Genomic DNA, 22,231 nt, shown 5'->3' with positions numbered 1-22,231 from the left:
CATTGTTATAAGCATAGCCTCCTCATCAAGGGAAAATGGGGTCATGGGGGTTTCTATGGCATATTGAGTACAGGAAGTTCAGAGCTCTCCTCCCTCCCCCCAGGCTTGTGTCTCTCTGTGGTCAGTAAGAGAAGACTGGAAAAGAGAGACATGGCTTGCCAAAGGATACATGGGACCCAAGGGAATGGCACAAAAGTTTCTAGCCATTTATCTCTACCACGTATATGCTCTAAAAACATAACAAATAGCCCTAGGGACATTTGGGAACCACCTGATGATCTCAAAGATGTTCAAGTGGCAGACATTTAATGTGTGGTCCTTTAATTGACATAGAAAAGACTCTGTCCTGCATCACAGTATGTAATATGCCAGCTGCACAGAGAAGAGTGAAATACCTGCGACGATGGCTGAGTTGCTGATGATGGCTCTGTGACCTGGATGTGCTGCACTTGGATGGCATGCTGCGTGTATGTCTGAGGGTCATGAAGCTGCCCAACATCTACTGTGGAGTGCTGGGACTGGTGAGGTGAGGTAGCCTAGACAAAGTCAAAGCAGAGGTGTGTATTTTGCATTCTTTGCAGAAGCAGCCACATAAACTTCTTTGTTTACCACTGAGGTGGTCACACCCTGCTGGTATCAATAGAAAGGACTTGCCTACAGTCATACAAGTTGTCTGTGGCAGAGGCTAGATGTGAACCAAAGGGTCTGAGAAACTGGATTAGTGTCACAACCACTGGACCATCCCTCTTTGTAAGTATCTGTCCATATAGTACACGCATACTCAAGAACTGCATATCTTGTACTGTAGTTCGACAGCTGTGCCTCAAGACAAAGTGTTCAGTCTTATTGATTAAAAGCTTTTTGGAGCAACACCTGTTAATAATAATTAATTTAATTACAAGTCTCAGATCTTGATAAAATTAGTGTCAGCTGCAGGAATTTGTGCACCTGTATTGTATTTGTGCTCTCATGTTGTCAAAACAACCATGGTTTATGGTAACTAGGACAGTTATTTAGGCCTCTGTCAACCAAATTCATAAGTAAATTGGTAATAATTAGGTCAGAGAACACTCAATTTCTGACTCAAATACAAAGTCATGGTAGTTTCAGCTTCATCCAGTACCTACTGGATTTGAAAGCTGGGGTGATTTCTTATAGCTGCCTGAATATAAATTTTCCTCAGCTCACTGATGCTAGTTACATTCTGTTTTTATTTTTAGGAGACTGTGAGCATCACAGAGAATGAATATTCTAATAGATAATACGAATGAAAAAGCAAATGCGTTCTGTACTTCTAAGTTTTGGCTCTGGCTCTCTGAGAAAAGGAAGTACAAATTAGTCCTCACAACCACAAAAGCAGGTCACCCACTGACCCAGTTTTCCAGTTGCTGGAAAGCCAGCCTAGAGAAGACTGAATTGAAGTTGCCCAGATAGAACTAAATTAGGACTCTGTTGATAAAGTCTTCATCAAGGTGACCAAGACTGATAGGAACATTTATGCCCAGTACACAATGCTTATGATACAACCTCTATACACCATCAAGCAATTTGTCTAAAGCACTTTAATTTTTTATTTTTTTTTAAAGTAACTACTCCTTAACAAACCTCCCAGCAATACAGCCCCAAGGAAGCACAGGCCTGATATGAGCAGGTCAAAAAGCAGATAAAGACCCCAGTTGGTTACACACCTGGGCCACTTGAACAACCTGCAGCTGTATGTGCTGTGGCTGTTGCAAGCCTGTCGTGGACTGAGACACGGGGATGTACTGGATCCGCTGGTAATCTCCCTGGGGAGTTCGATAGTCTGTTGTGAGGGTCTGGGACAGCTCCGTCATCGCTTGCGTCAATAAATCTGTTGTCTGCGCAGGTAGAAAGATTGAAAGAATATCACCTCATATTGTCTTTTGGACTGAATACCTCTGCAGGGCTGTAATTCTTTCACTGCACTGAATATAACACCTCTAACACTGAGCCCAGTCATTTCTTTACTAGAGCTTAAAGCTTATAGAGCATGGCTGATGGGGTCACAGGCCATCACCCGGGATCATCTGCTAGTTTTGCTCTATTCTCCAAATGCTACTCAGGGTTATCCAGGGTAAACTTAACATACAACAATCATTAAAAAATATTCTGACTTAACATTTTTGTCTGGGAAACTAAGAGACAACTCTTCCAAGTGCAGGATTTTTGTTATCAAATACAATACTGCTTCCTCAGACGTGCTCCACGTTTCCTTCTCACCTGCCAGAGTGCTACTTTTCTTGACAACTGTATTTCTAACATATAACGGGTGAGTCTGCCCACTATCAAGCCAAACAGTCTCTTACCCAGTTTCAGTCTTCAAATAGGAAGTCTTAAAATGTTGCTAATATGGTTTTTAAAAATTTTGCAGCATCCCAGCATCATTAAAGGACATAAGACTGATTTTCTATTCTCCACTTTCACTTCTGTAGCACCACTGGAGGTTCACAACACTCAGTACTGCACTGCCCAGAAGATTAGAGAAGAATTTTGCCTCCTCTGAGTGGAGTTTGATCCAGTTCTCTATCACTGTTTAACATGTCCTTGTGACCATCAGCACCTCAGGAGAACAGCGCCAGTGAAAATCCATGAGATGTGGATTCCTGAGTTAATTGGGCATATGTAAAAATATTTCATGGAGTCAGTAGCACATGTCTGAAGGGAATGGAGTAGGAAAAAATGAAAATCCTTAGAGCTCTAAGAAGAAATACGTAATTCCCAGACGAGCAAAAATACAGCAGAGATTCAAGAACAGAAGTGACCTCAAGTAGTGTCCTAACACGTTTTAAAATGATGTCTGCCAAGAACACTAAGACTACAACCAGAGGGCTTCTATCTCGTTTGTTTCCCTCCGTGGGCCTGATTTAACATCTTCAATCCTTACCACAACAGTCTCTCCAGTAGTGCTGTCAGTGGTTAGAACAGCAGGAGTGGAGCTGATGACAGCTGTCGCCAGCGGGGCGTGTATTGTGTTAGGGAGCTGAGCAAACTCCGGGTGCTTCTTGCGAATGTGCTGTACCATCTTTGTCTACAGAGATGCAAAAGAGCATTAGAAAGATGGTTGGCCTCTCAGCTTCGGGTCAACTGAAATCTAACAGCCATGCAGACTGCAGGTTTTAGGTTTCCCTCAGTAAACCAGCAGGAAGATTCAGGCTACACAATTTTCTGGTCAGCAAAAAAGGAAACAAACATCACAAAAATTCTGTTGATTAGAGCTATCTGATACTAAAACACTGCCTCAGAAGAACCCACAAGTTTTTTTTTTAACCCCAACATAGCTAAATATTTTGGGGGCACTTGGGGCCCCCCCCCCCCCCCCATTTTGTTTCCCTACCCTTCTCCCTCGTAACTAACAAGTAGTTTCCAAGCTTTTCCGTTCGTGACCACATACTGGCAGCATTTACATTTCTTCTTTCAAGCTCATGTCCTCTATTTATGGAACCTTTTTGCCATAAAGCTAGCAGGCTGCGCCTGCATTGTCAGTACGCAGCATGAAACCAGAACTGTGGCTCAGAATAAAAGAGCTTTGCTTGCAGACTGACAGATTACAAAGACCAAGGTGAAAGTGCATCGCCACGGAGAGGCTGTGCTTCAAGGCTAGGAGATGACCCCCGTACCTTACTGCTGTACTGTTTGGAACAATGAGGACAGCAGACCGGAGGGGTGGCTATAGTGCCTGTCAGCTGAGTGTGGGTGCTCAGCATGGGATCTGGCTCTCCTGGGCCTGCAGGGCGCAGCTTCCGGATGCTTGGAGGTAGCTCAGCACCAGGATGGTTCTTCAGGATGTGTGCTTTGCGTTTGCTGGCACTTTTGTACACCTGCAGGGTGAAGATTTGGAATGAAAATGGTACAAGCCCAAGGTCAGCACAGGAAAGAGATACCAGCTGTCTTCACCTGGAAGCTTTGCATGTTGCTTTAGACAGTATGCTTAGTTAAAACCCCAAAGAATTACAACATCGCGCGTGGACAGACATACACATTCCAGTGATTAATCAGCCTATAAAAGCAACTACTTGTGTAGGATGCAGAAGCTATTTGAGAACATGCTGTATGCCAGAACAATGCATCACAGCAGGACAGGACAGGAAGTGAAAGGAAGATCTTTTCAGTTCATTCTCAAAGTGCAAATGTCAGGGAAGCCACTGATAAAAGTTGTAATTTGTCATAAAGGGTGATGTATCCACTCTTGCATGAAGCATCAAATTGCTTTAATAGCGTTCAGTAATTGAAATATTTTTTTATAACAACTTATTTGCCACAAACAAACTTATGTGCTATAGCATTGTTTAAAAACGATCTTTTTTTTCCCCCTTTAAACAAAAGGAAGGAGTCATCACTGAAGCATGTATTAAGGATAAGGACAGTCAGTCAAAATATATTTGCTGGTAAATAAAGGCCCACGTGCATAAAAAGCAAAAGGCCAGAGAGTGAGAATAGAAACCAAAGTGCAGAAGAAGCTTCAGGCTTTACTGAACACTGGGAATTACTGGCATGTGATTAAGTAAGCTGCTTAAAATAAAAAAGAGTTACAGACTCACTTTTAGAAGTGACCAGAAACCAGAAAAAAAATAGTGCTCAGGAATTATAGCTAGGTAGGATACTTAGTCCTGTGTTGCAAAAAATGATAGAAGACTAAGGGTGGGTCACTGCTTGCTGGATCAGAGTATTTACATCTTACCTACTCCAAACACAGCAACCACAGGAGGACTGCAATTTTCTATTAGTATTCAGATGTCTTGGCCTATGTGCATTTCATCTCAATTTCTTTTGGACAGTGCTTGCAGGAACGTTGTTTGCAAGCTCCTCATAAGAGCTGCAAACCCCGCCAGATGTTGCTATGCAGAGACAAATTGCCTGCATAGGGGTCTAGGACTGAGCTACCCTCTGAGGGCTGACTTCCTTACATACCTTATCACAGTACTGACAGAAATAATCTCTGTTGGGTTTGATGATGGGCAACGTGAGCTCTGGCACCTCTTCTATTTTCATGTCTGGATGTCTCTTTGATAAATGATTCACCTTAGGAGAAAGAAACAAAAGAACAAAAGAGCACATTACATCTGGAAGCTAAACAATTGCTCCTTCTCCTAGACATGGATAACTGCCAAACCAAAACTGCAGTGGTGTTTGCCAGCAGCACCAGAAGCGTTTTCTGCTGCAAGGGTTATTGTGCATTCACAATCAGCTACTGAAGGTAAACATGGCCTTGCTAGATCTCATTTACAGTCTCTCTCAAACTAAGATGGTAAGGGGTAAAGTAACTTGTCAGAAACCTCAGGTAGCTGAGAACAAGGTAATGCAAAGAACCTCTGCTAGGAAAGATCACAACCCTCATAAAATATGCAGCAAGACACCTTATTGCAAACATCCTGCCACAGCAGCAATTACAGGGCTTGGCCAGCAGAGGCCCCGCTAGAGAAGGAGGAAAGCTGAGAGGCAGTTAAGGCTGAGCTATGCTGTATATTAATCACGTATTCTGTTAAATGCATTACAAATCAGTCAACATGACACAGTGCTGAGACATGGTGGTGACAAGCAGACATCCAAGACAGGCAATGAAATACAAAAACGCACACATTTGCTGAGGAGGGAAGATGTACAGGTTTAAAGAAGATGCATAATCTCAAACCAGCTACAGAATTATTCCAGTTTCACAGCATCCTCATGTTCCAGCCATTGGAATTGTACCTTTATTCCTCAACTATTCACATGTGAGTACAGAATTTGTGAGAGAAGCTAGAGCACACAGACACTCACCAACATTCCCCTCCGGCGGAAACCCATCATACACAGTCGGCACTTGAACATGAAGCTTTCATAGTCAGTGGAAGCTATGCGAGGCTTGAAAGTTTTTGAGCGGCTGATTCGGTCAGCTTTCTTGGCCTCCCTTTCTGGGTTGTGCATCCTCTGCATGTGCTCTCGCAGTTTGTCTTTCCTCTACGGGAAGACCAATCACAGGGAATAAGTAACAGTAATATCAGCACTGCTTTCTGCTACGAGCAGGAGTTAACGATGTAAGCTGTTCAGACCGCTCTTTGGCTTCTCTCCACTCTCCAGTGCTGCTGATAGAGCTGCATGTGCTGGACAGCACAGCAGGAACCCTTTGGGCTTACTTTTATCATTCAAAAGAAGCTGAGGTTGCTCAGCCGCAAAAGCAGAAGCCAAGCTAATGCTAATTTAGTGGCTTCAGTAAGAATGAACCCCTTCACTTCGGCTTTTCTCTGAATTAATCTAAAATATTATATTCTAGGTGTAATTCTGTATGCCTAGAAACTTGCATCGCTTAATGCTCTCTGATGATGGATGGCCTCGTGCCCCACAATGGTACTGAGCCTGTCCAGATGCTACCATGCCTCTCTGGATACACCAGAGCTTCTTCACCAAAAGTCCCAAAAGTCCTCAGTACCTCATGGGAAACTAAGTTAGCAAGAAGAGGCTGCTGCCACTACAGTTTACACGGCTCAGCCTGCTCCGTCTGTTCTGGAGAGATCTGGAAAGATGTCTGGATGTTACGTGCTGGCAAGATGCATTCCATGGACACAGGCACCTCAGCCATGAATGTTATTAATCCATTGATATCAGTAAGTTTTCTTAGCTAACTTGATAGAAGCAATACAACACAAGCACTTGGCAATTGAGCTCTGTAATGAGCCAGTTCTTAATGAGCAGATGAAACTGCCTTTGCTATTAAATTAACTTATTAGAAATAAGATCTGATACATGAGACACCCTATTAGGGCAGAGCATGCTGGGCTGGATCTTGTCCCTTTTCTATCAGAAAGATATGTTGTAAATCTCCCGCTACACAAAGCAGTGCACCTTGCAGGCAAGTCTAGCATGTTTACACGTTGGTTTCTTCCACCTCTGAGAGAATGACCTTATCTTTGAAAGGGGGGCAAAGAATGTCATTCTGCACCTGTATCAGGAATGATCCAGTCAAGAGTCATCTCACCTTGAACTGCTTGCCACACGTGGAGCATAGGAAGTCTTTGCGGTCTGAGTGTCGCAACATATGGAGGCGCAGCTTGTCAGGACGGCAGAAAGCCTTGTCACATTCTGTGCACTGATAAATCTTTTCTGAATGGAAACTGCGTACGTGTTTCTTGACCTAAAATTGCAGATCACAGAGTAATGGAATTTATTCAAAGAAAAAAAAAAAAAAAAGGAAGTGTGTGTGGTAACAGGTAACAGTCTCAGAAATCTTTACCAAAAAAGAAAAAAGGGTTCTAAGAGTTCTCTAATCTGCTCCGGCTTAAAAAGATGTTGAAGTTTATCAGAGCAGCTGATATCTTGGTGATACTTTCTATAAAGCCATGACATCTCTTACGCGTCTGGATGGACTATTTAATTTCCTCAGGACTGATTCTTGAAGGCATCAGCTATTGCACAGTTGAGAACTCAATGGGCAGCAAAAGTCCATGATGTACTGGTTGTACTGAATCATCCTGGAGTTAACATGTTCATATAAGGTTCATTATCTTTACCTCATTTGTAAGAAATCCAAGTGCAGGGACTAATTCCTCTCAGTCAGGAAGAATGATCTGTCAATTACAATTGGCAAAAAAGCAAGCCAAGAGAAAAGCATTTATAAAGGATTCCTGAATGGCAATTACTTTTGCATACTTTGGGATTACTCTTGACCTCTTGAAGCATCCAATTGTTTTTTTTTCTCTCTTCTTCAATAAAATAACTAATGAGGTTTGACATATGAAATCCAAGCACTATTCAAGAATTGGATTTCCAATGAAATCTTTATCATCTTCTAATGCTGATCATGCAAGGAACAGCTCTGTTGCTCAGAGAAGCATTTAAGAAGTAGGCGGTGATCTATGGTGACTAGACTTAATTATTCATGTAACACCAAATGAAAAATTCATCTTTAAGTTTCAAAACAAGGCTGAATAGCTGGAAAAAAGCTCTGCAACCTTCTGACTTGGTCAATTTCACAGGAAGTTTAAGGGGAATTAGGCTGCAGAAAAGCATTTCTGAATCATCAACATTTTTCCTTGTTCAACACTTACAGAAGATGAAGTTTCTTTGCAGTGATGGAATTATATTAGTAAACCACTTTTCCCCATCCTTTCATCTCTAGCCTATCGAACAGTCTATCAGTTCCTCTTACTTGACATAAACTAGATTTCTACATTTCAGTTTAAGTCAAGCAGCTCAGCAAGACATATGGACCTCTGTGTCCATATGAAGTACAACAAACGTGTGCACAGTACATCTCAGGTTTTTTTCCTTACCAATCATGAAAATAACATACTTAAATTCTATTGATGGTCTGCTCCAGTGGCTCTGCACAACGCTGCAAGTAGGTACATTACTCACTACTCCAGCACAACCTCTCCTAAGCACCATGCAGAGAATGGGAAGAATAAACTACGCAGCCTGAGGGACAAGTCAGGAGGCAGACTGCACTGATCCGCCCTGGCATTTCTGCAAGGTTTTCAAATGAATTACCCTGGCAAAAACAGTCAAGGGATGAAAAAATATTTCTAACATGCAACACCATGTTTTTGTTGTTGTTGTTGTTTTTTGATTCAGAGTTTTAACAAAAAGGACAAGGTGCTTTTGAGTGTAAGTTGTATCCAGCAAAAAACACAGTTCCTTTTGTGCCCTGGATTTGTGCTGACTAAAGGGAGTTGAGACCTCTTTCCTGAGAGATTTCCAGGGGATAAGGGACTCCAGCAGTACAGAGCGTTCTAATGCATGTTGAAATACCACACCTAATGATTCAGTGGAAAAAAACATTTTAACAGCGTTAAAGCAACATCTAGAAATGCTTGGTCATTCTTCCTAATTTTGGAAGACATGGGCCCCTTTATTTTGTAAGAAAGCACAGACATGCAGTACTATACAAAAACAGTACTGACAAATTCTTAAACAGAGTGGCTTGCAAGAAACCCAATGGGCAAGACTTCAAATCAGTATGGCATCTCACCTGGATAAAATCTGGAAAGCGCTTTTTGCAGGTAGGGCAGGTGAAATACCCATCGTTAACGTGGATGGCCACATGATCTTTAAGCAGATCCAAACGGTCAAAGGACTCAGGACAGAAAATGCAGGAGTACGTTTTCTGGTCCATGTGGAACTTCATGTGGCTCTCAAGAGCACCACTGTTGATGAAGCCCTTGTTGCAGATGTCACAAGTCAAAGGGCAGTTCCCCTCCCGTCCATGAAACCGCAAGTGCTGATCCAGTTTGTCCTTTTCCCGGAACGCCTTCCCACACTGGAGGCATTTGAACGGGCGAAAGGATTTCCGGATAAACAGGTGCTGAAGAGCTGCGTTCTGAAAAAAACATCAAAGCATTTATTATTATGCGCAGAGCCCACGTACAAATATTTTCAAGATAAAATACAGAAGATCAGTGAACTTCAGAAAACACTTCTGAATTAGTCTCCATTTCACAGAAGAGGAGGCTGTGAGGGACAGAAGTTAAAGGAAATACCTGCAGTTGCACCCTGAGTTAGGAAAACAGAAAATCCGAAGTTCCCTCTCCTGTCCCTGTTTCCTGCTGACTTAGCTAACCTTTGTCTTTAGCATGGCATTCTTCCGTAAAATAAAACTAAATCCCTCGCCAAACTACAGACCTCGGCTTGACAAGAGGCTGCAGTTCCAGCTCGTTTTTCAGGACTGGGGCATGGTTCAGCCACCATCCTACTGCTCTGCCTTTCATGCAGGAGGAGGGTTTATGAAATTCAACAGCCCATTACAAAAATCAGCTTCTGCAGAGATCACCACAGAGATGTGCAGCAGTGGTTTAGCATGGCCTAGAAAACTTCTGGTGGAATATACATTCGAGAGGTGCTGGCCTAAACCTTTTTGCTGTTATTGAACGGAATAGTTTCAAAACATTACAGCAGGGGTAGAATGGCAGATTTACAAGCAACAGGTAGGAAACTTGTGAGCAGTTTGTACTTCTTTGCCATTTAGCATCTATCATGTGTAAGAGCCTGAAAATGAAGAAGATGGAAGAAAAAACACAGTGCTAAAAATCAAGAGAAAATCCAATAGGTTTTGTTGGCTACTCAAAAGGGTAGTTGATTATACACATTCAAACTTGAAATTGCTTTTCTTGGTATTGCAAGAAGCTAAGAATATTGTGAATTGAGCATAATGTGAGTTGTACAAATATTCAGTTGAGGATTTAATACACTAGGCTGCTTTTTCTGCACTTCTCTACTATACGCAATTTTGCTTCCCAATCGCTGCTTTGTTTTGGTGTATGCTTTTCTGCAAAATTTCATTATTTCTCTTCCCTCCCCCCCACTTTAGATTAACACAATGGAGACATTCCAGTCCCAATACCAGAGCTGTGAACAGCTAGTGATGGACATGCTGGCCACAGCAATAGGTGAGGGTGTTCTGGGCCTGCATATCAATAGTGAATGATAAGTTGGTAAGTTGCAAAACTTGAAGTAAATCATAGGTCTGGATGCATGAAATATCACAGCAGACTGTCACCCATATGGTATGGAAAAGAGACCATGATACTGCTATTTCTCTGCAAGAAATCTGAGGAGCATTTACTCTTCTGCAAAGTAAGATCTACACCCTGTCATTTACTGATGTCTTCTCTGTTCAGATGTTATACACAGGATCTACATCATGATAGTTAGGAGAAATAGTGCTAGAATATTGCTGGCACCTATGCTTACACACATTCAGCATTACATACTTCTGCATGAGACACAGTCAAGACTACTGCAAACAGATTTCCCTCGTTTCCTCTCTCCTTTTCTTGTGGGAATGCCTGGGCTGCCATTTGCTGTGTCCCGTAAGTCTGCACCAGCAGCTGACATGGAGAAAGACAAGTTAGGAGCTCCTCTGCTGTAATGAGGAAACAGTTTGGGAATACCATGAAATGCTGTGCTAGAGATTAAATTAGTGAACCTGAATAATCCTTTTTACCATGTGAACTGCAGAGGTAAACCTATATTTCCATTCCAGGAAAAGGAACACGGTAGCAACTGTTTGACTATCAAAGACCAAAAAAGCAAACAGTTTCAGACAGGAGAGCTAAAGGAACCCTTCCAGCCATCTCCATTTTACAGATGACGAAATGGAGATAATGGGAAACACAGGGGTCTGCTGGAAGTGACACCAGACATTTGTAAAATGGAAACATCCACCTTCAATTTGTAATTAGTTAATATGAAAATGGCTAGAAAAATGTGAATTGTTATTCAGATAACTGTTCTGGACAGTGGTTGCTTAAAGAAGGACAGATAAGACAACTGATGATGTGGGCAGTCAGTCAGGAGACACACAGAAGCTGGACAAAACATGGATGGCAATGTTGTTACGTACCATTTGATTAGATACAGCAACAAAAACCACACAATGAAACAAAAAACAAACCTACCTGCAGCTCCAGCTGAGCAGGCAGCATTGGGGGAGAGAAAAATACTTATGTTATGCAATGGACTTTAAAACAGAAGCCTTGACTTCTGCAGCAGTCCTGCTTCTGTGGGTCACTATGAGGGCCAGCTCTTTGAGCTAGAGTTTTCTCTCCATTGAGATTTTTGCCTTAGGAAACACTAAACAGATCTTCAAGGTTTACCCTAGAGTTAATAACTGCCCAAGAGGAGTTAAAGGGCAAAGATAAAAAGCACAGATAGTCTTGAAGGTGTTTTGTGTCCTTTTTTGTTTTCTCAGATTCAGAGTTGATTATAATGATGTAATGTGTACTGTGGAGCCACAGTGAGAATGAAATGCTTTTAGCAGAAGGGAATAGTTAGGGCAGGATGACAATGAGACAAGGATTGGAAGGGTGGAAAGTTGAGGCATGGGGACTTTTTGAACCTCATCTTACTGATTGTACTCTGTTACACAGCCTGTTACATTTCTTCTTTCAGAATGAAGGAAATGACTGTACCTTCCGAATCATATCCCTGTCAAGCCAGTTGCTTCCTCTGAATAAAGCAGACACCTACATGAAGGACACACTAGGATCGGGTCCGTGCGTTAAAAAAAAAAAAAAAAAAAGCCATTAAAAGGCATTTGGAAATGCAGGTGTTTCTGAGCTCAGCCTGTAAGTACTCTGCATGCTGCCCAGAGCTGAAATTAAAGATACATATATATTCCTTTTGGCTGCAGACAACAATGCAGCTCCATTTTCTTACAGAATTCGGGTGGGCGTATCTCTTTTCAATCCTAAGGAAGGACTGCCATGCTTAAGGTCAGATCTCCAAGGAAACTCCACAGGCTCTAAAGCAGAGGCTGAAAAATGAACTGATCCTATCAGGACTTGAACCTAGGGCACCAGAGCTCAGTACTTCCAGCTAGAATGAAAGCACTCTCAGAACATCACTGCCTTAAACCTTAGAAAAGGTGAAGCATTTCACAAAGGATCATTGTTTCTGAAAATGCAATGCTACATGAGTCATAAGGAAGAACTAGAGCTACACAGGTCTCCAGATCATAAGCAACAGTCAAGACTTTCTGCCTGTTCTTTGGAAATTAATGACATACTACGCTCTTATAAAACCAAATATTTGCTCTTTTATAATACTACGTGCATGGTATTATAAGAAGGTGCTGTGAATAGTTGGACAGAATGAGCATGTATAGGGTGCCAGACCTCGATGTGATTTTTCAGTGGTTAAAAAGTAATGCAGCTAGTTTACTGTGATCTCAAACTCTTGCTGCTCAGCCTGACACAATGTGGAGAGGTGCTACGCAACCACCCATGTGCCAATCTGCCAATGCCCCTATCTTGAAACATCTCCAGGACTCTGCTGAACTCAAGCTGGTGCATGTACAGAAAGCTGGGGAGATTTGATGATAAAAACATGTCACTGAGGACTAAACCACCACTGCACTCCTCTTATTTGTGATACAGTTGTGTAAGTTTTCAGGGAACAAAAGCTAAGCCACAAAACAAAGAAATAACTTCAGAATTTCTTTTCTTCCCACATTTACTGTTTGCCAAAACCTTCCTTCTGTATTTATGGGGCACCATCACCACTGGTCTTGCACACATCCTGCTGTAAACTGAGATCAAAATTTGGCTCAGCATCTTCCTATACAGAACACTTACTCAACTCTTTCATAATCCTTTCTCACCCCCTAAAAGCAGAAGTCTTACCCCAATTGCAGCTGTTCCTTTCTGTAATCAAAATTTTACACATGGAAGACAGACAAAGATTTTCGGCTAAATAAACCAATCTCACAGTTACATGGCTTGAAGGATTATTTGCTTGAATCATTTCCCTCCCACGCACAGTAGAGAAAAAACAGCTCACCCAGTTGACACAAAGCTCAGGTTTGAAGCATTTGCTGTCTGTACACAAAGTTGTTAGCATAGGTTTTAATCTCACAAACAGGCAGGTTTGCTACCCCAAGAAAGTATTTTATCACTATCATCATCAAGTAAGTGGATCTAAACAGAGGTCGTGGTTCCTCTTTGGCAACTATTTGCAAGCCAAGAGTTCTGAGAGAGACAGATGGTGCTGTGAACAAGTCATTAGTCTGTGCCACAGTACCATGATCCAGCCGGCTGTTTGAAGCGCTCCTGATTGCCAGCTCAGATGGACTGTGCTCCTGTGAAAGAATTACTGTGCTGGAATTGAATCAGCTCCAATTGGTGACCAGTTCTCGATAGCATCTCATGAGATACCCGTTCTTTACATGATATTTGTCTTACTCTCAGAAAAAAGAAGTTTGCTAGGAATGAGATGCTTCATTCAGGACTCAAAAATGGATACTACAGTGGGAAAAAGGGACCAGCTGCTCCTCACAGGCAGGTCCAGCATCCTGTGCATTACAGCAAGTGGAGAGGGTGAGAGAAGACGTGAGCCGCCATCCTCTCTGCTTACCCTGATACGCTTTGCACGCCTCATGTCATCTGCTGTCATGGTGCTCTGCGTAGGCACCGTGCTCTCATCGTGCTGCGGCTGGATCTGTAGTGGGTGGTTTTCTGACTGCTGCTCCAGTGCCGACTGTGTCTCTGGTGGCACTGGAGTCTGTTCCTGCTGCTCCAACCCATTCAGTGTTGCTTGTCCGGCCTCATCAAACTGCCCCTTGCTGGAAAAATGCAGCAAGTCCTGAAATCGCAAATCATACAACCAGTGATTATTCCCCCCACCCACTGAAAAATGCTTTGATATTACTCAGCAGACAACCAGATTTCTACATAATCACAAGCTATAAACAAAATGTGTCTACACTAACTCTTTGCTAATGTGTTCCTTTGATGCTCTCAGCAGTTCACCTACAGCAACAACATTCAGAGCACTGGGGAAGAAGTGCTGCAGGTAGGTGACTTTTTTGGACATCGTCTTATCCACAGCTGATCGGACACAGACAATCAAAGAGACCCAGCTGTTAATAGCCAAGCAAACTCTTCTGCACTAGTGACTCTATTCCTGCTTTAATTAAAGATGATGATGTAGGCTGACCTGTAAGAAATTTTAAGACCAAAGTGAGCAGCACATATTGGGCCTCCTGGAAAAGCAGAGAAATTCTGTCTTGTTGAAATTGTTGACATTTTGAAGCATTATCATGTATTGATATGCAGTGTCTCTCCTTTCTAGCAAACTAGCTGGAATGATGAACCGGAGAGTGACAAACGAGATCATTATACTGTGCAGCGTGTTTTACTATCCAGTTTCCAAGCTCTGCATACTCTCATCTACCCAGCTGCATACATTACTTATATTTATCACACAAAGCTGTCTTCTTCCTCCTCCTTAACATTATCATAAAAAGAGGGAGGGTGTTGGGAGCAGGAAGTACACGCCACAATCTACATTTGTTTTCCTTATAAATTCCAGTAACTCCTCTGGGATGTAAGCCCCTAGTATTTGAAGGAAAAAAACATAGATCCTTATGTGAAGTCACAACACAAATAAGGCAACTTAAAAGCACAAGCTACAAACACTGAGCACCAAAAGTACCAGCTCAATGCTGGTGCTGTCAAAGTGCAAAGGCAGGCAAGGGAGAAGAAAACCAGTGAGATGCCAGAAGAGTGCAGCTGTTACAAACCACGAACACTTACCAGACAGAGAGACTTAGCAGAGCAGTATACTATTCAAAGTCCAATCCTGGTCTAGGTGGCAAATTTCCTCACTTACTGACACTAAACTGTGGTCATGACATCTCGAATCTCAAGTTCTCAGGCAGATGAGCTTGTGCCTAGTCATTAGCAAGATGGGCAGACCTCTAAAGACCTGGGACATAACCATGTCCCTGCTCAACCATATAGACACACGTGAGCTAACTCTGGGCCATGCTCCAAGCTCAGCGGATGCGAGCCACCTCCAGCCCGGAGGCCACTCACACCCATTAGCGTGAGACCGTGCCCAATAAGCCTTGTCTCTCTGGAGAGAAGAGTTACAACGCAGCATTATGTTTACTTGCCTAAATGGAGCTGATTTGTGGTTCAATTTGCAAAGAGGGTGATGTCGTCTGCAACTGTCTGCATTTAATGTCAAATTTAGGGCAATACTGCATGCTCAGAAAACAAACAGCAGGCACTCACAGGCAATGTATACATTCCTTCCTCTGAGTCAGCACTGAACCATGACCTACTGAGATGCCAGAGGAAAATTACCACTCCGTTTATCAGCCTTCAGCTAAATCATAAAACTGAGCCATTGATTCCTTGTGACACCTTTCATAAAAGGACTTGGTGGTAACCCTAAGCCTGGTCAGCATTAGACAGACTTCAGCATTTTACTTATATCCATGCATCACATTAGGTCCCTACAGAATACAACCAGCAGCCAAAACCTACTATAACCAACTTATCGTAAAAGAACTTTATGCAATAACTATGCCTACAGAAGGACCTTTTGTTAATATTAAAACATTATACAGAATCATAGCTCAAACTGATTTAATTCTACCAGCAACAGTTATAAGAGCAGGCGCTGACTTCATGTTCCAGAAAGGACAAATGTGAACCTAAATTCCCATTACAGTTTTATTGTCTAAATTACTTCTGCGATGCTGCTAAACAGCCGCAATAACCTATCTCACTGCTAAGTGCTTTGGGATAAAAGTTGCTGTAGAAATGGAAGAGATTTTACAAACTTTAGAGATGGAAGGTAGCGTGTTCCCCTGGCAAAGAATCACAGCTAGAAAAAAACAAGATTTACTTGGGGATAATGATGCCCCAGTTGTTTCTTGTTGGAAGCTTATAACCCACGGTATCTTTTTTTTTCTCCTCCTCCTCTCCATCCCCCAAATATACCTGTGTTCCTTCTTCACACTTTTCTCCATTTTCACTGGTTACTTCCATACGCATGAATTTGGGAGGGCGCCCTGGGCGTCTGCCTGGTCCAAACCTCCTCTTTCCTCGCCCACGACCTCTGCCTCTGGCTCTGCAGAACACATTGTGCTCCAGGTTAGAGACAAAAAGAGATGAATTTGGAATCCTCACTCATTTTATTCATTCTTTCTCAGCAACTGTTATTCACCCATTCAACTCAGTAACAATGGCCTGCAGTAAATAATAAAACTTGAAGAAATTCTGGCAAAAAAAAGTGTATTGGTTGGTACTTATTTATGTTGCACTCTGAGAAATCAAAGCCCAGAACACATTAAAATTGTGGGACCAAAAGGACTACTGCCTTCTAGCAAGTCCTCAGCCATGGCAACTCTCCTACTTCAACACCCCAGTGTAGAGTGTGCTGAAAAGCACTTTCAGGTAGATGGAACAAGCGCACAAAGAAACCAATTTAAAACCTGAAGCCATAACATCGCTCCCCAAAAAGGCACTTAGCCACTGATGTCAGGCAGTAAACTGAAGGGAACAATGTTGTGTAAAGGAAAACAAAAGTAACAACAGAAGAAAGCAGCCACTTGCTAAGTTTCAGGAAAAAAGAAGGAGCCAATTCCTCCTTCTCCCTGAAAGATGTTTTCTAGATTCAGCTTTTAATAGGTTGGGGTAACTATCTTCTCAGCTCTGTGGGGAGCCAAAGCACTAGATGTCTCACTCTCTGAGCTCTGCATCTGGGTACTTCGAAGAAGCATCAGTACTTCACTAGTTAGAATGAAATACTAACTAGGGGAAAAAAAAACAAAACCCAGGAAACTCACCAATTTCAATGGGGGTATTTATTTTCTTCAAACTATTTTGTGAAGCCCCTTACAGCAGTCAGCTTCCTGGTGCCATATTCTTACCTTCTGGTGCTGAGCTATTCTGTCACGTGTCCCCGGGTTGGTTAGTAAGATCTGTAGGGCAAAAACCCTTCCTTCTGCAAATTTTGGGAAGCACCACAATGATATAAAGACAAAGCTAAAGCTTTCAGTACCTGCTGAAGAAGTCCAGCTTCTCATCGTGGGAGTTAAGGTGCTGCTGGAGTTGCTCTGAGCTCATGAAGCGACGGTTGCACTCATAACACGGCCAGTTCTTCTCTTGCTCTCTGAGAACTATGTTCCATTGGAAATGTCAATAACAGCATTTTAGTCGCCACCAATTAAATGCTTCATTTTTTTTCCCAAGCATTTCTATCCTCTGTGGGCCATATTCTTCCCCTTAAGATAAGACAGACTGCAGAATACCCGACACGACTCCATTTAGCTTTGCTTTTATCCCCCCTGCACTGTGACATGACTGCAGCTCATTGTAGAAATACAAAAAGGTCACTGGGGAAAATTCACATGGACTCCATACGCTGCTTGAAATTCAGGAAGATTTTGAAGTATACCCTCGTGTGGAAGAGCACCTACAGGACTGTGTGGCTCTCGTATAAGCTAGGTGAGGTCAACAGAAATTTCTCAATCTAAAGCAGTAGCACAGAAACACACTTCTTTCCAGCAGCATATAGGCCCTGTACTTGAAACCGAGAAATCCAGCACCCAAGCACCACTACACCAGAAACACAGAAAGCAGAAAAGCCGATTACCCTTCCTTTCCTCCTCAGATATGTCATGGATCTTCTGGTTCACAAATTCTGCGTACGAGGCAGCGTACCACACCTGCAGCAGGAAATACAAGGTAACAGAATACGTTCTTAGATGGAACAAGAACTAAGAGGAATGTGTTTGTCAACATTTTTTAGGCAACACATTTACTTTATTCACTTCAACTCTTATTCTTATTGCTCCTTTCATTCTCGATAATAAAGCCTGTTGAGATCAATACACCCCTGCTGATGAATAGAAGAGCTTTGCTTAGAAAGCATATCCATTTAATTTTAAGTATAGCCTCCTAATATGAATGTTAATCTCACACATGGCTACCAGTAGTTCTAAAGGAAATGAGATTAATCTCTTTAGATCTGACTGTATGACTGTAAAGCACGGATGCCAGCAAGGCACTATAACTTGAGAGGGCAGTTGTACCACAAGGAATGGAGCAGTTCTAAATTGAGGGGATTTCCCACTTCTTTTCTGCTCTCTTTACACAGACGACAGGCAGCACGGTCTGCAGAGACTCATGTAAAGTGTTCCTCCACTTCCAAAAGACTGGAGCAATCCAGTCCTGCTTCCCAGAACAGAGGACTGACTGCCAGGCTGCAGCATGCTGGACCCACGTGCATTTTAAGAGCAATGTGGGGAACCTTCAGCAGAGACCAATACAAGGGAGAAAGACAAAAGTTACTGGAGCCTAAAATCAGATAGTTACATTTAACTATGACTTTTTGCATCACCTTATCTTACTGTTTTATTACAAAGACTCTATTTTGAAAGAGATTTCTTCAAGAAGGCACTAACAGGTTTTCAGCATGAGAAACCTGGGGAAGTTTAAGCTTGGAGTGGGCCATGGGTGTTATCGTAGCAGTGGTGAGAACACTTCTAACTCCTTCAAAGACTCACTCAGCAGGTGCGTGTTACTTTGCAGCCATCTCACTAGTCGGACAAAGGTGGAAGCCTGGAGCTCCTAAACTACTCACCTGGCACGCAATGCCCAAGTTTCCACAACTTTAACTGCCTGATCCTCCCAGCTCAATCTTTGGACTGAATTTGTATCAATGTCTTATATCCACTTAGCGAGGAAAACACACTGTAGAGCCTGGGTAATTTGCTGCCAATTATCAAACTGATTTTACCCCAAAAGACATAACTAACACATGGAGCAAGAAAAATGGTGCTTCCAAAGGCAGGTCTGTACAGATTTAATTAAGGTCTGATTTCACATTGATTAAAGAACAGTTGAAAAATGGTGCTTGGATATACTTAAAATGGATAAACAAGGTTTCTAGTGATTCAGTTTAAACAAATTGAAGACTGATTCCAGGGGAGAAAAAAAGATCCTACTCTTAAAAAAAAAAAAAAGCAACAAGTGTGTAACCAGGCTTGTGCTATAGCTAAATGTGTTCACAACTTTTTGTTGTTGTTGTTAAATTGTTGTTCTTCAAATGTTTTGTTTTTTTTTTCTTGTATCTAAATTCCAATAATTTTCTGCTATTTTATTATTATTATTATTCTGTTCCTCCCCTCCCACCCCCCTGCTCCAGTTCCCTGGATGTTAAAAATGAAGGCCATCTAAAACCAGCCATGCTGCTTTGAGCTGAAAGTAATCAATACATTTTTAGAGGGAACAAAAAGTAACTCACAGGGAAGTCACAACATCCATTATCATTTTCCACATGCAAAGTTTCAAAAGTTCCAGGAAAGCCAGGTAAAGTGAAAGACCACATTCACTTAAGGCACCAGAAAACATGTCAAGGGCACATAGGACTAACTGGAAAGGGCATCCAGAACTAAAAAGAATAAGACTACTGTAATAAAAATTAGATTGCATCAGCAAAATATATGCAGTGTAAAGCATGACAGTGACAAGCAAATCATTTACATACTCTTATTTTAAGCTTCCTCATTTTATATCTGAGCCCAAGCTCATTTAAAATCCATAAGTGGCTGACTACTGACTTCAGTGACATTTGATTCAGGCCACCATGTGCTTTATCAGAGGAAAAAGACCTAAAAAATTGCTCCAACTATTAGCAGCAATCATTTCTGACACTTGGAAGTGCACTTATTAGGGAATCAATCTCAGAGTTGCTATGTCAGTAGAAAAATAAGTCTCAAAACACAAGCAATGCCATACCTTGAGTTCCTGTTTGGGCTCCACATTTTTAATCGTTGTGTAATAAATATGGTGGCCGTACTGATACGCAACCAGGTTCTGCTCCAAATGGTTTTGAGCTGGACGCACAAACATCATCCAGTTACAAAGAGCCTCACTAGAAAGTTCAAACCACAGGTCCTCTTGCAAATCTCTGTCTTTTCTGTCACCCTTATCAAGAGACACCTGTAATAAAATGCCATTACATATGACTAACTTTCTGGCAGCAGGTTCAAAAGATTTTGAGTTTCAAAAGAAACCCTACTATGACTACACAACTTTTACATTAGGAAAGCGATCAAGGCATAGATTTTCTCTTTACTAATGGGGATCCAGAAACAGGCAGCACACAGGAAAATACTTTAAAACATGTAATGATTTAACTAGAGAGGCACAGCATACCCTTCCATGGCTTTAATGAGCAAGAATCACTCATTAAAAGGGTCATGCACAGTACTTGATGTATAACCGTAACTGAGGCAGAAGAAGCTGAAGCTTCAGTAGGCTATACGGCATCTGTTGTCAGATGTTTCTAACTGACTCACCCACTTCACCCTTTATTCCCTGACTCACAGTGCCTCAAGCTGGAAGAAGCACTTCTTTAGATGAACTTTTGTTTGGTTACCGAATCTGCCCGTGGTCCTTCTTGGACACTGACCACCACGGAGACTAGTGCTCTTAAGACTGTGGACCTTATCTCCTGCAAGCAAGGGATTAACTCATATAATCAAGCCAGTAAATATGTGGCTAGAAGTTAGTTAAATCCATTTACCTCATGCCAATAGACTTGGCAAGGGGAGTAGGAGAGAGAAAATCTCTTCTCCCCCACATCCTGTGGGAGGAAGGAGGGAAAGGGGAAGAAAAAAATATTTTTAACTTAAGTTACGGCATGACGCAAAATAATGGCTGCAAAACATCCTCAAGACTATTTTTGTCTACTGCTATTTTTATGTCCAGATGCTGCTTCAGCCTATGTGAGAGTGATTCACAGCATTTCGTATTTCATATTATGAGTCCCATACATCACAACACCATAATGCCGGAATATTCACCATGATTATTGTGTCTCTCTGGATAGCTGAGCAGACTTGGAGCAAAGCAAGCTGGATGCTTCTGAATTACATTCAGAGATGAAGTAACAGAAGAACATCTCCAGCAAACTAATTGCCACAGATTCAAATCCATGGAAATCAAAGCTTCAACACAAATTCCTTCCTCCTCCTCACACACGCCCTTACCTTCAGGTGGATATAGCAGTCCTTGAGTTCAGTTTGTCTAACCAGAGGTCCTTCCACAGGTCCAAATTGCGTGCGTTTGGGGATACGCCTTTTGGAGAACACACCTCCCAAAAACCTGTCTATATAGAGCACCAAGGGGAGGCTGGCTCTTGCCCTGGTCAGCACAGGCCGGTTTGGGATTGGATGCAAAGGTCCATGTTTCGGACACACCGAGGGGTGCGCGTTATTACACTCTTCACACCCTGTAACACAGTCAGAGAGGACACGACTGTCAGGCAGACACCCATGTACCAGCTCAGAAGAGACAGCCTTATCTCTCTGAGCATCTTTGGCTCAGCTGTGGGAACATTTATTCCAATAGTTTGTCTACATTTTAAAACACGTAGGCCAGCTTCCCACAAAATAAAGAACAAAGCAGTTCACAGATTCCACCTAAGACAAAAATCTTGTCTTTTAAGTGAGACAACCGAATTTGAACATATATTTCTGGGTATAAAGGACTTTAGTTATTACTGCAAAAGTCTGAATGGTCTTTGGCTCCATTTACTAGAAGGCTGGTGAAAGCAGAAAAAAAAAACAGAAAGGGGAAGGGCGGCTGATACACTACACACTGCTTCACATGCTTACACAGATCATTGGGATCAAAGGGTCGAGGTGGATCTGGATCCCACTCATCCATGTCAGTGTCTTCCCCATCTTCTTCCTCATCTTCATCCTCGTCATCTTCCTCTTTTGTTTCCATTCTTCCCATTTGATTCTGCAGAGGTGCTAAAGGGTCAGAACCATCCACCGCCTCCATAGGAGGTAACACCTGGTTATGCACCGGTAACGATGCCTGAGGACAGAAGTCACAACAAGAAGTCAAAACTGGTTCGCAAGGAAAAACACTCTTACAAGGACAAGCAATGAAGGCCCTTGCTAGTCTACCCTTCCTGCTTCCTTTAGTAA

At 42.2% G+C, this 22,231-nt stretch overlaps 1 protein-coding gene and 1 long non-coding RNA gene across 10 annotated transcripts in view; one reads left to right on the top strand and one right to left on the bottom strand.

Moving 5' to 3' along the window:
• PRDM10 (PR/SET domain 10) overlaps positions 1 to 22,231 on the bottom strand; it is a 44,164-nt gene that overhangs the window by 5,434 nt on the left and 16,499 nt on the right. For 7 of the 9 annotated variants that reach the window (XM_035345910.1, XM_035345911.1, XM_035345907.1 and 4 more), the window contains 16 exons: positions 21,911 to 22,118; positions 21,284 to 21,525; positions 20,028 to 20,231; positions 17,881 to 17,953; positions 17,287 to 17,404; positions 16,224 to 16,353; positions 13,846 to 14,073; positions 11,391 to 11,402; positions 8,966 to 9,313; positions 6,974 to 7,129; positions 5,779 to 5,958; positions 4,930 to 5,040; positions 3,639 to 3,839; positions 2,906 to 3,049; positions 1,689 to 1,859; positions 396 to 536 (listed from right to left, as the gene is read on the bottom strand). In XM_035345910.1, coding sequence (XP_035201801.1) covers positions 396 to 536; positions 1,689 to 1,859; positions 2,906 to 3,049; positions 3,639 to 3,839; positions 4,930 to 5,040; positions 5,779 to 5,958; positions 6,974 to 7,129; positions 8,966 to 9,313; positions 11,391 to 11,402; positions 13,846 to 14,073; positions 16,224 to 16,353; positions 17,287 to 17,404; positions 17,881 to 17,953; positions 20,028 to 20,231; positions 21,284 to 21,525; positions 21,911 to 22,118 — 2,667 coding nt within the window. The remainder of the gene's footprint in view (positions 1 to 395; positions 537 to 1,688; positions 1,860 to 2,905; positions 3,050 to 3,638; positions 3,840 to 4,929; positions 5,041 to 5,778; positions 5,959 to 6,973; positions 7,130 to 8,965; positions 9,314 to 11,390; positions 11,403 to 13,845; positions 14,074 to 16,223; positions 16,354 to 17,286; positions 17,405 to 17,880; positions 17,954 to 20,027; positions 20,232 to 21,283; positions 21,526 to 21,910; positions 22,119 to 22,231) is intronic. The other 2 variants (XM_035345912.1, XM_035345915.1) reach the window with 1 other exon arrangement.
• On the top strand, positions 478 to 18,452 carry LOC118177877. Its single transcript, XR_004755951.1, has 3 exons — positions 478 to 603; positions 8,584 to 8,589; positions 18,442 to 18,452. It is a non-coding gene; the product is annotated as an uncharacterized LOC118177877 (long non-coding RNA).

The sequence above is a fragment of the Oxyura jamaicensis genome, chromosome 24 (assembly GCF_011077185.1).
Source record: "Oxyura jamaicensis isolate SHBP4307 breed ruddy duck chromosome 24, BPBGC_Ojam_1.0, whole genome shotgun sequence".
Classification (NCBI taxonomy): Eukaryota; Metazoa; Chordata; class Aves; order Anseriformes; family Anatidae; genus Oxyura; species Oxyura jamaicensis.
The sequence above is the reverse complement of the archived record's forward strand: the minus strand, read 5'-3'. Positions and strand labels throughout refer to the sequence as shown.